The sequence below is a fragment of the Anthonomus grandis genome, chromosome 16, assembly GCF_022605725.1.
Source record: "Anthonomus grandis grandis chromosome 16, icAntGran1.3, whole genome shotgun sequence".
In the NCBI taxonomy this organism is placed as follows: Eukaryota; Metazoa; Arthropoda; class Insecta; order Coleoptera; family Curculionidae; genus Anthonomus; species Anthonomus grandis.
Genome location: NC_065561.1, coordinates 12,127,440 through 12,140,441, shown reverse-complemented (window position 1 = coordinate 12,140,441; position 13,002 = coordinate 12,127,440). Strand labels below are relative to the sequence as shown.

Sequence of the window (13,002 nt, the reverse complement as noted above, 5' to 3'; positions counted from 1 at the left end):
TTTAGATTGATAACAAAACTTAATTTTACTAAAACTGACCTATATATGCCCTCTCGACCATTCTGAAATGTCCATTTAGAACAGGCTGCTCACTTTGTCAAAATTTGGTTTTTTTGGCTGATTGAAAAACATAAATTAGTCATAAAAAAAATCCTATGACCTTACCGCAACCTAAAAATAAGCTTCGACTCGTGTTAACAACTAAAGATAAACACTTCTGCTAAAAATGTAATGGTAATTCGATAATAATACATCATCAGAGCGGATGTGCGTAATTCCTTGGCATTCGCGCGCCACGCCAGACGTCTGTATACTATATGACTATATGATAATGTGGATTTTTTTCTGATTTTAATTATACCGTATATACATTACGCGATATTGACTGAAAGCATTTCTTGTTATTTAACGTTTCACAATTTTTACAGACAGAGAGACCCTCCTCCGATGAAAAAAGTTGACCCTATTAAATCAACAAACAAAAGTCCTTTCTTTGAATGGTATTCTGATTGGCAAGATAAAAGCCAGGATACCTTTCCGACTTAACCTTTATAAAAATAAAGGATTTTTTTTAGGTCGTCCACTTCAGAAATAGGATATTATACCCCATGCTTTGAATAAGCTTTTTTTCTATAACCGCACGCGTTCTCGTTCGGTTTCCTTTTATAGATCGAGTGATAACTTCCGTTTTTTTTAACTCATACCATGGGCATGTGCCAAAATTAGTCAGCAGAGGTTATTTTATTACAGCGGGGTTTTCGCATTTTTTTAAACTCGAAAGTGTCGTATTTCATATGTACATATAAATAATAATAATCAATTACATTGCTCTTTGTTTGTTGTTCTCATATTTCAAAACATGATGCAATCAAATCAGTGGGATAATAAAATAATATGCATAAAGGAGACTATTTACAGCTCTTGTAATGGTAAATCTTGCTTGAAAAAATTAGATGTCTGGAAGAGAACTTATCGTTTTTAAGTTAAACCAGGGGTCAAAGCGTATGATAGTGTTACTCGTATATAAAAACAAGTGCTGACACACGATTTCCAATTAAATTTTTTGCTCCGTTTACCTCCCAGAAAGCAAAATATTGACTGATTATAACGTACTGGATGGTTTACGACAAAGACAAGGTTATGATATTACGCGTTTTCTCGTACTGTTTCATTAACAAGGTCAAAACCTGACGGTATTGTGAAATGTGATTTTTTGAATGGAATTATATAAACAGATTTAATTATTTTTTAAAACAGGATACTCGTTTCATTATGTAAATTTTAATATGCCAAATGTCACAAAAATCGTTAAAAGTTAACTTGTTCATTATTGTCTCGAAAATTGGACCTGATTAATATATTTTAAGCTAGGAAAGTTGTTCCATTAAACGCCTTTTTCTTAATATATTTAGTTTATTTAGGTAAGCGCGGATGTATGGGCGAAGGATATTGCATATACAGGGTGAGTAATTAATATTGCATAAAAATTTAAGGGCGTATTCCTTGGGTCAAAATATTGAAAAAAACTTATCCAAAAATGCTTCCCTATGGAGATACCGGGGGTTGAAATTTTAATTTCATTTTCATTTTTTTTTAAATAATTTGAAAGTAAACGAGAATAAATATATAAAATTAGTTATCGCTAAACTTTTTGATGTCACCAATAGAGGGCGCCACGTATTACATTTTGAGTTTTTCAATAAAACAATGAAAACAACCATTTTATTTATACAATTAATTATAAAATCAAAGGTTTTTATAAAATGGGAAAGTGACTAAAATGACGAAAACACAAACTAGAAGTGAAGGTTATAAAAGTTGTTGAAAGTATTGTCCTACAACTTCAACCGTTGATTGCTACACTCGTTCAAAGATGCCTGCTGTGTTTCGAATTGTTGCGCAACTTGCCACTGCTCTATTTCTTAACTCCTCAACATTTTCAATAGGAGTAGTATAAACTAATTGTCTTAGACAACCCCAGAGGAAAAAGTCTAATGAGTTTAGGAGATCACGGAGGTCACGGTTTTGGACCTCCGCGGCCTAGCCTTATTATTATAGTTATTCTCTATCTAAATGTTCTCGAGCAATTAACCTAAATTTTGTCTGCGCACCATCGTGCATAAAATACATTTGATATCTTGGCTCAAGAGGGATTTCTTCTAATAATGCCGATAAACATCTCCAGTTAATCGTTCTGGCAAAAAAATGGACCAATCAACTTATCTTCAATAATTCCCATCGTTACATTACCCGGAAATTGTTGCTGGTGGCGACTTGCTGGTCAATAATTCCATGCGGATATTCGTATGCCCATATGTGGTTATTGTGAAAATTCATAATTGCGTTTTGCAGAAATTTGCTTCATCTGTGAATAGTATTCTTACCACAAACTGAGGATTTTCTCCTATTTTTTGTTGTAGCCAATGACTAAATGCGAGTCTTTGAGGAAAATCACCTGGTAAAAGTGCTTGCACTCGCTGTAAATGGTACGGATATAAGAGTTCACTATTCTGAAGACTGCCGATTGACTAATATTTAGTGTTGTAGAAATCCTTGTTGTACTTGTTGTAGGATCCTCCTCAATTTGGTTTAACACTGTCTCTTCCGCCATTACAGTTGCAACTGTACGCAGTCGTTCATTGTAAGCGGTCTATTTTTTGAAACTTCCATTTTCACCAAGTCGCATATGGAGGCCAATACACATTTGTCTATGTGAAATAGCACGAGTCAGGAATCTTTCTTCGTAAATACGCCTTGCTTCGTAGGCATTACCGTTCACAATACCGTACACAAAATGCATATCACAGATTTCTCTCTTACTGTAAACTTCAATACAGGTATGGGTCGCCTATTAGCATTTAAAAAACTAATCTTTTATATACTGGAAACGATTACAAAAATGAAACAATATTAATAACAAAAACTTGAAAGTAGAGTGTATTTAAATTTTGACCAATGATCTACTTTTTTCTTGCATTCTTTGTGACGTAGAAGCGATGCATAGATGTGTTTTTCTGCGACAACAAAAAGTTCAACATGAAAGTTCCCAAGTGAACTGTTTGTTTATTATTTTTGGCATTTTATAAGCAATTTTGGACATAGGCTTATTGGAAGTTTTTCCAATATTTTGACTCAAAGAATACGCCCTTAAATTTTCGTGCAATATTAAAAACTCACCCATTGCCAAAATCGAGTTAATAATGGTTCCTGTTTTAAGACCTCGTTAAACATAACGACTTGTAATACAGCTACCTTGGGTTGGTTAGCCAACAAGGATACAAAATAAAGACTTTAGGTTAATTGTAGGAGGAGTCTAGATTTAATTGACATAGAATTGCATCTCATGGTATAAATATTCCAAATAAATATAGAGATTAAATGCTATATAAATAATTAGTAAAATATTTTAAGACTCAACAGCTTAATAAAATTAATGTTGGAAAAGTTATTTCTCTTTAAGAAGTCAAGACCTTACCACCCCAAGCCGAAATATGGGAAGTAAAGGTCAGTTTGGAGTTAACAGGCACTTTCAGGTCTTTAATGATTTTCTCTTTTTCTATAGTATCATCTGTAACATAATTAGTACACTGTAGATGAATAAGCAGAGAATAAGCTTACACTTCTTGATGTTGAGTGACATTTTATTTTCTGTGCATAATAATGAAATCCATAATTTCCACAGAACAAAAATTTTACACACACTAAAAAGCTTGAAAATGATACTTTAAAGAATTTGACCGATTTTTATTTTAATTTACATATGTGTATGCCATATTCTACAAAATGAAACATTTATGAGAATATTTTCGTCGACTTACGTGAACATTTTAAAAAATTCTCAAATCTCTTGCAGAAGTGGAAAACTGCGTTTCTTTAAATCACATTCTCTTTAAAAGTTCATTCTTGTGTCCTAATTTTACTTGTATCCAATGTTCTTCTTTTGTGTAAGCGTCTGTAATGGAATCTAAAATCTTTTCTATAACACGGTGTAACGGTGTAACAAAAAAAAAGAAGCGGATGATACAATCGAATCGAATAATAACAATTTTTAGGGGCCATTAAATCTAACATAACAAAAAGGATGTACGAACTTCCGTCGCAACGGCAACTTTACATTCACTGCCCGGTTCTCCTTGCACAGCTGGGGTATCGATTTTGTTTTGGCAACTTCCGCTATAAGTTCGAGTTCCGGCTTTTAGCTTCTACCTTTTATCTATGATGCCATTATGAACGGAACTTTAAAGATATATTATATTTGATATGGTCGTAGGTAGATTTTGAATACAGGTATTTTAAGCTGAACTGTATTGCAACAACAAAATCTGAGCGGAAGGTGCCACTGGTACAACTATTAAATCTCCATTCGTTTCACAACGAAACCTGGGCTCGTGTATATTTTATAATAATCGAAAAGTGAAACAACACAACTCGCGTTACAAAACGCTTTCGAACAAAAGCATATTTTCGTCCGTGTGTTGCTCAAATCGATATTTTGCTACATACATACGAGGTAATACAATGACACCAGCAGGTTACCAAATCCTCTTTGGCAATGCTGAATAGCAATAATTACCGTCGAGCTGCTTTTCAGGAGGATTTGTACACATTTAAGAGGATTATTTTGTTCGGACCGTACCGGGTGTTTAAGAATTTCTTTGTCAATGTATTACACAACATTGTAAGTTTTAAGAAAAGTTTTCTACTACTTGCATCGTGGCCTTATATATATAATGTAAGGTGTAGACAGGATAAAGAAATATAATTTGAATGCAAATCAAATAAGAAAATAATTTCCAATAAGGGAGTGGGTTAAGTACTTTGCAAAACAGGATCCTTGAAGGAAAACATTTTTAGGTCTTATATTTTAATCTATACATTGTTCGTATAAAACTACCCATACATCTTCACGGTTTTGATGTTTTTTTTTTCTAATTTGGTTCTCTATGGGATTTAAATCGGGCTATTGGGAAGGCCAATCCAAAATCTTAAATTATTCCCAGTATGTCAAAATAGATTTGAGCACCCATTATGATTAACGAGCTTGAACTTGATCGCCACATCATCAGATTACTTTTACAATATTTGACAGTTAGTTGGAATCAAATAGTTTTGGTAAGTATTATTCCTGATTTATATTAATAATATCAAAATCATTGGCAAATGTTCGTGTGTTGCACAAATTGATATTTTGCTACATACTTACAAGGTAATACAATGACACCAGCAGGTTACCAAATCCTCTTTGGTAACGCTGAATAGCAATAATTACCGTCGGAGCTGCTTTTTAGGAGGATTTGTACACATTTAAGAGGATTATTTTGTTCGGACTGTACCGGGTGTTTAAGAGTTTCTTTGTCAATGTACTACATAACATTGTAAGTTTACTACTACTTGTATTGTAGGCTTATATATATGTATATAATGGAAGATAAGGTTCTTAGAAGAATCTTCTGTAGGTGTAGGCAAATAAAGAAATATAATTTGAATGCAAATCAAAGAAAATGTTCTCTCACGTAGTTTTGCCTATATATTAATTTAAATCTAGAAAACGAGGTTTCTAGATTTAAATTAATATATGGAGGATGCTTGAGGAAAAGAAATTGGTTCTCTTATATTTATATTTCATATTGTATCAAGAACAAACTTTAAAATATTTAATAATTCAAAAAGTATAGTTCGCTCCTACTGGTTTTAATGACATCTACTTGGCATATTTTAGTTTTGCACCATAATTGCCTGCGATTACTCATTTTAAATTCTGAGTAGTAATACTTTGACACCTTTACTTTCATTATTTTACGAAAAATAGATAGAAAACGCATATTTCCACAAAAGTAAAAAAAAAACATAAAAGACATAGATATTAAATGTTAAGAATTTTATTAAAAACATTTTCTCGGTTTTTGATTGGTTTCTTTTCCTGATTTGGTTTTTTTTGGGGCTTTCTATATTGGATTCAAATCGGGCAATTGGGAAGGCCAACTCAAAATCCCAAACTATTCGAGGGTATTAATAACCTGTTAGAAAATCCCTGAAAAAGACAAACCATTTTAGTGTTGCGCCTAATAAGCGTTAAGGTTTAAGTGCTTTATAACATTTTTTGATTTAAAATTCTATTTTTATTTTAGAATTGTCTAAAAAGGCTTGAGATTTGAAAATGGAACAGTACACAATAGAACAACAACAAAAAAATCATTTAAAAAAAAACCGAAAAGATCATTGGACCATATTTCTAGCTCATCAATGCTGCATCTGAAGTGTGGTGCAGCATTGACCATTGTAACAATCAATACTGTTTACTGCCATAACATGTTGAACAATTTTTTGAGTACAGCTGTAGGAAACCACCTTCAAATGTGGTTTTAAGAAGATGGTGCCACACCCCATACTGCACGGGACATAATGGTTCTATTACGGGAGATCTTTGGCGAACCCATTTTTTAATTGGCCGCCGCGTTCGCCGGATTTGACTGCTCCAGACTTTTTTCTTTGGGGCTATTTGAAAGAGAGAGTATACGCCAATAGGCCAGAGAGCATCCTTGAGTTGAAAAACATTATCCGCAATAAAATTCATGCAGAAAAATCATGCAGCATGTGTTGGAAAGAGCACGACTTGTGAAGGAGAAAATGGGGGACACCTGCGAGAAGTAATTTTTCACGTTTAGGTTAACAATGTTCTCTAAGTATATACTCTATTTTAACAGAATGATTTTAAACTGTATTCAAAAATAAAAAAGTTATAAAGCATTTAAACCATAACGCTCTCGAGCCTGTACTGACTAAATCTCCTAAAGCACATTATTAGCATATTAATAATATCACAAAATCTTTTAAATCTTCTTTTTTTCTTTGATATACTCATAATCTAAAAACATTTCTCAAAAACTATTTCAGCAGCAACAATTTAATTCAGTTTTGTATTAAGAGAAAACTGTATTTAGGCTTTGACTACATTTATGTAGATATAGAGTCGTCAAAGTATAAATTTATCTATACAATATTAAAAAGGGTCTTACACATAAAGGACTTAGTTGTCCTGTTCCTATTATCCTTTTCACCTAAACATTGATAAATTGGCTAATGAATGTAGTGGAATGCTAGGGTTAATAGTAATCAGTAATCACATTAAGTTAATAAAGTATAGTAATAAGTAAAAGTAAAACAGTCAGTAACCAGTAAAGATAACTTTTAACCAACAAAGTAAAATATTTGTTATACATATTTTTATTTACTATGTTAGTCGTACGAAATTTTATGCATACCTATTATTTTATACTTTTGAATTAAATATTAAAATCAACGGTTAACAATCAGTTAACCTTTAATTCGGAATTTTATTAAAATACTTATCATTTTATATTTTACATTATTTGCGAAACCCAGTGTTAAACTAGAAGTATGTGAAATATTACGAAAATATTTTTCATGTATCTGAAAAAATCTGTTTAGAATGCAAGAGTTTTTCCAAAAGTTTCCGGATAATATTTAAAATCAAAGTTATTACATTAGACACACCAAATTTAGACACTTAAATTACAATAACCACACTAACATAATAAAATTGCTTTTTGTTGGCCGATAATCTTTCTCCAAAGCCGATTCAAACTATAAAACTATGATTCATAATTTTAAAAAATTGTAATAATAGATATATTATTGATATATATTTGTAATAATAGATATATATTATAGTTGTAGTGAAATTTCTAAATTTTGTCTTATTCAGTGTTGGATGACAAATGATTAACAAGTGATACGAAACGAATCCCTTACACAGAATTTCAACAATGTGCAATCATATTCTTCAATAATCTAATCATATCTCTTAATATAAATGCTGGTATGGTTATACTAAATACTGTTTCAAATTTCTGCCCATACCAGAGGAATTTTTCCTTTCAGAAATAACCGAATTGAATAATTAAAAACAAAATACAGATATTATAAAATGATAGTTAAAAATTATTATAAATGGTCCAAGTTTTATTAAAAAATGTGTAAGGCACCTCCATGTCCCAAGACATAAAAATAAAAGTTTTGGCCAAATTACGAATGTCTTCATTAAAATAACGTGACTAACCAGGAAGAAAATTTCTTAATCAATGCGATGGATATAGAAGCTCAAATTTCCGCCTTAGCAGTTTCATTATTAAAATCATCTACTAAAAATAGCCCGACCAAAGGTCAAACAGACTGAAACACTGCGACAATATAGAACTAAATCAAACAAATATCGTTCAAAGTGATAAGACGAACCCATAAAGTGTTAAAAGAAAAGGCACGCGAAGAAGGGCGCGGTCCGAGGCCCCTTTTCCCGCATTACTCAGATTAGGCAACGCCATTTGTTTCTATAGTAATCATTCACTTCTTATAGGTCCCAATTGATTTTCTCGATTGCGCGAACCACTCGGCGATCGGTTGAAAGGTCAACACTTATTATTAATTTAACATTTCAGTTTTATTGCACTGTTTTGTCTTGTGTAATTGTGTCTGTCACTCTCGGTATATAAAAGCCAAAGCACATTAAGGCAGACCTTGCTTTCAATATAAAATTGTTTATCAAATAATTTCACTCATCACGAATGATTTGTATGTATTTCTTAAATCAATTTGTAATTCATATTGCCGTTCAAACCTTTATGGCGTGACGTAAAGTAAACATACGGTAATATTCCTCTCGACAGTAGTAGTGTTGAAATATATATAGTGTTGCATCAAACAGTTGCACAAATTATTTAATTCTCTACTTTGTTTTGGGTCTTGCATAAATATTGCTCGAAGCAACCCAGCCTACTGTAATATATTTCATTTTGTGATTTTTACGTATGAGCATATATGATACTAAGTTAATCAGATATTATTTAATCCAGCTGCAATTACATACCGAAGCTAAAAGGATAAACGTTCAAGAATCTAAATTTAAATAATCCAATTGCAAGACCTTTAAGATGTTATACGGTCAAACGCAATCGGCATTTCTCAAACCTGATAGATGAGCCTAAATCTGAAGTGCACTTGCTTAATAACCGAATAATTTCGCCATCCCCAATGAAATTTCTATGACGCAAAGGTACATGCGGGTAAGAGAGAGAGACAGTCAGTTTTATTTACAGACGAATTGTGATCTAGATTGGTTAAATACCGTTTGTAATATATCTCTGTAATGCGTGTATCTGTTACTAAATACGCGTGATATTTTGAAATGGCCAAAGTTTATTTTCGGAAAACGTTTGCCTCACATTTTTATGCTCATTAAGATTGCAAAAGTACCAGCGTGGAAACAGCTGACAGGGCTTCCAATAAAATGTCTCTCGTTTTAATAATATTTCCAATAATTTTTCGGAAAAAAAATAAATAGCATGATTGTACAATGTCTAGTTAACATCATCATTCCCAAGCAACACATCATATATTATTATCGTTAAATACATATTTTTTAAACAATTTTTTAGTAAATTTTGGGTTTTGGTATTTATCAACCGTATATGGTCAAGGTATATTTATTAAACTGTGGGATATACGTAAATCATATACTATTCTGTTAGCAAAAGGGAGAAAATTTCGGTATTTAAAAACATTGACACGGGATCTAGACATATCTAGTTTTTAAACTCGATTACTACACCTTAAACTTTGATGAAATTCTTCTGAAAAATTACTGTTTTCCTCCATATTATCCAATTTAATAACGCAGTTTTTATACTAGATATTTATATATAAAATTATATCAAATTTAAATAAACTGTTATTAAATTGAATATTGCATATATATTTACTGCAAAAACACTGTTTTTAATCAAAACAACCCTTATCCCCCCACCCACCCCAAACATTTGTCCAGTAAGAAATTCTTTTGAAAAATCACTGTTTTTCGTCCATAATATCTAATCTTATAGCACTGGTTTTGTATTAAATATTTTTAATATACACGTATATAATTATAAGAAATTATACTAAACAAACTGTGTTATTATATTGGATATTAACGACGAAACCAGCTGATATTTATGCGTGTTATTTTGTCAAACAATGTTTTTTTTTTAAATCAACCGTATATGGTCAAGGTATATTTATTAAACTGTAGAATATACGTATATCATATACAATTCTGTTTACAAAAGGGAGAAAATTTCAGCATTAAAAAAATTGATACGGGATCCACATATCTAATTTTTAAACCCAATCACTACATCTCAAATATTTGACGAAATGATCCCGATGTCACACATACGATATACTCTTCATACACATACATATATATCTTATAGTGTAGTAATGGAATATCATACACAGGAAAACCTAGAAAAAAGTAGGAAATGCATTTACTTGTTTGAAACACTATAATTAACCAAATAAAAAAAACTGAAAAATACAAATTTGCTCAAAATTAAACAAAGATTTAAAAAACAAAATTTAGTTTAGAAAAATGCAGTAGTGTACTTTTTTTTAATAAAAAATATTTACGATAAACCCCTTATGGAAGCCACTGGTTAATAATAAAATTAATTTTTTTCTTGTATTTTTACAATACATTGGTATAGTAAATTTATTTAAAAAAAACTTTGTTTTTTAGTAATAATAATCTAAGTAAGACCTTTAGAACATACATTTATATAAAAAAAAAATTTTCTTTTTGTTGAAGAATCACCCTGTAAAGTTTGTCGGTAGAGTTCCTGGATACCCAGTATAATATACCACAATTTAAGCTTAAATAGATACCTTCATTATAAATTCCATATAAACAATTATTTGATGATGGAAATAAAGACTTTATATTGGTTTTCTATAACTAAATATTCAACGTTTTGTTGATGGTGAGAATATTTGATTATTAAACGCATTTTGTGAACGTCTTTTATTAATAAACAATATACCACCTTTAACTTTTTATGAAATAATAATTGTATATTATTAACATGTAGTAAATCTTTTTGTTAATGGTGAATAACAAACATAAATAATATTACATTGCACAACGTATATCACACAGACTTCCGATATTTATAGTTGAAGTTCAACCAAAAATGCACACCTGGTCTAAACCAAAAACAAACGTTTATGCAACTATCGTGTGTTGCTTGGGTTTGATTCTTTCACTTCTTTAATACTTGCTAATTATTACCACTGAAAAAAATGGCTCAGCAACAGTCTCCCTTTATTCAAGCAACATCTGCATCTATGTAGAACCTTAATTTCAATTGATTCCCAGATCAAACTTTAACATGTACTTACTGTTCTTGGTTGGCAAAAACAAACTTTCTAAGCTTCAGATCTCTAAGGACGATCCCATTTTGGTGGCAGAGTTGAACGGTTTCGCAGATTTGTCTGAAGAGCTTCTTTGCCTCGGACTCGCGCAGTCTCTTCCGTTGCCTCACGTACGAGTGCAAGTCACCATGGGCATTGGGAAAAACAAGGTACAAATACCTTTGACCCACGACCACCTCGTGCAGCGATTGAACCAGGGGCTGCGAGTCGAGCCGATAATGAGCAGACAATAGGGAGTAGTTGTCTCGGCTTACGATCTGGAAGAGAATAAATAATTGAAACGGGGTCAGAAGATTTACGACTTGATTGTTAACTTTTATGCGTATTTTCAGCAAATCATTATAATTATAACAGCTAAGAACTTTTACATTTTATTTATTATACTGTTAACGCAGATTTTCGTTATTGTAGCATATCCTATTCTGAATGTTGAATCAATCAGTTAATATTATCAGTGTGGGTTAAATGCGAATAAATAAGTGTTGGTTTTGATGGCAGTGCCTACACATCAATGACCCTGACCGGTTACGGTCTTCTTTCATTGACATCCACTTGAGTATATAAACCTGATTTTGACAAGAGAAATACAGCAGTAACAGAAACATTGATTCTAAATGTAGGGCTAAAACGCAAATATACCAACATATAATAAAAGTGTAGTCAGGTGAATTAGCAGTTAATTTTCCCTATTGGCAGGAACCTTTGGTATACCGAGACTTAAGAACAATGTGTACAAAGGTACAAAGTCTGGAAACTTGATGTCTTAGAGACACACCGATCTTGTTCTTAGAATGCCTATCTGTTCCAGATGTTGGCTATTCGAATTTTGGTAACAGCAGCGCAGAATAGTTGAGTGATTGATTGGTTGAACTACGTTTCTAACCTTCTACCCACTCTTGCTTTGGAGGATCCTTTGCAAAAGGACACAGCGGCTCTCATTAAGCATTACATATCCAAGAGATTCTAGCTTTCGGGTCTTAACTGTATTCGGGACAGTATCCAAGGTATTCGTTGGATTCTTCGGTATATAGCGACATTTCAAATGACTTAAGTTTTTTGAAGGAGGCCTTCGAAAGCGTCTACGATTCAACCTCATAAAAAAGAATCGAAAAGCATCGCTATAGGTGAATTTTCGTTGACAGCTGTAAGTCCACAGCTGGTAAAGACTTTTTTTAGCCTGACAAATGCTGTTCGGGCTTTTTCAATACGTGCTCTGATCTCCACCAAATGGTCCTAGTTATTTATGTTCTTGCTTAAATATGTGTATTTGTTGACTTTTTCTAAAGGAGTTCAATCAATAAAATACCGCAATGTTTTGGTTTTTACTGATTGATGAACTTTGTTTTTTTGGTGTTTATTTCCAAACCATATTTTTGACTGAATGACGTAATACTGGCCATTAGAAGTTGCAAGGAAGCTAGGTTGTCTGCAAAAATAACGGTCTTATCTGCATACCTTATGTTATTCAATATTTCTCCATTTAGCAGGATTCCAGCTTCAATATCTTGCAGGGCTTCTCTGAAGATATATTCCGGGTACAGATTGAAATATTCAGGAGATAGTATGCATCCCTGCCTTACACCACATAACATTTATATGTCTTTTGTTGTCTGTCTGTCTACCCTGACACAAACCATCTGATTCCAGTAGAGATTTCTGAAGATTTTGAGGTCCTTCCCGTTCAGATCAGCTTTTTGGAGAACTTCCATCATTTTCGTGTGCCGTACTTGATCAGAA

General features: G+C 32.2%; 1 protein-coding gene across 1 annotated transcript in view; it reads right to left on the bottom strand.

Annotated features, from left to right (window-relative positions):
• The window catches only part of LOC126745450 (tribbles homolog 2), a 76,117-nt gene that overhangs the window by 51,098 nt on the left and 12,017 nt on the right, over window positions 1–13,002 (bottom strand). Inside the window, exon 3 of the mRNA XM_050453298.1 lies at window positions 11,233–11,522. Coding sequence (XP_050309255.1) covers window positions 11,233–11,522 — 290 coding nt within the window. The remainder of the gene's footprint in view (window positions 1–11,232; window positions 11,523–13,002) is intronic.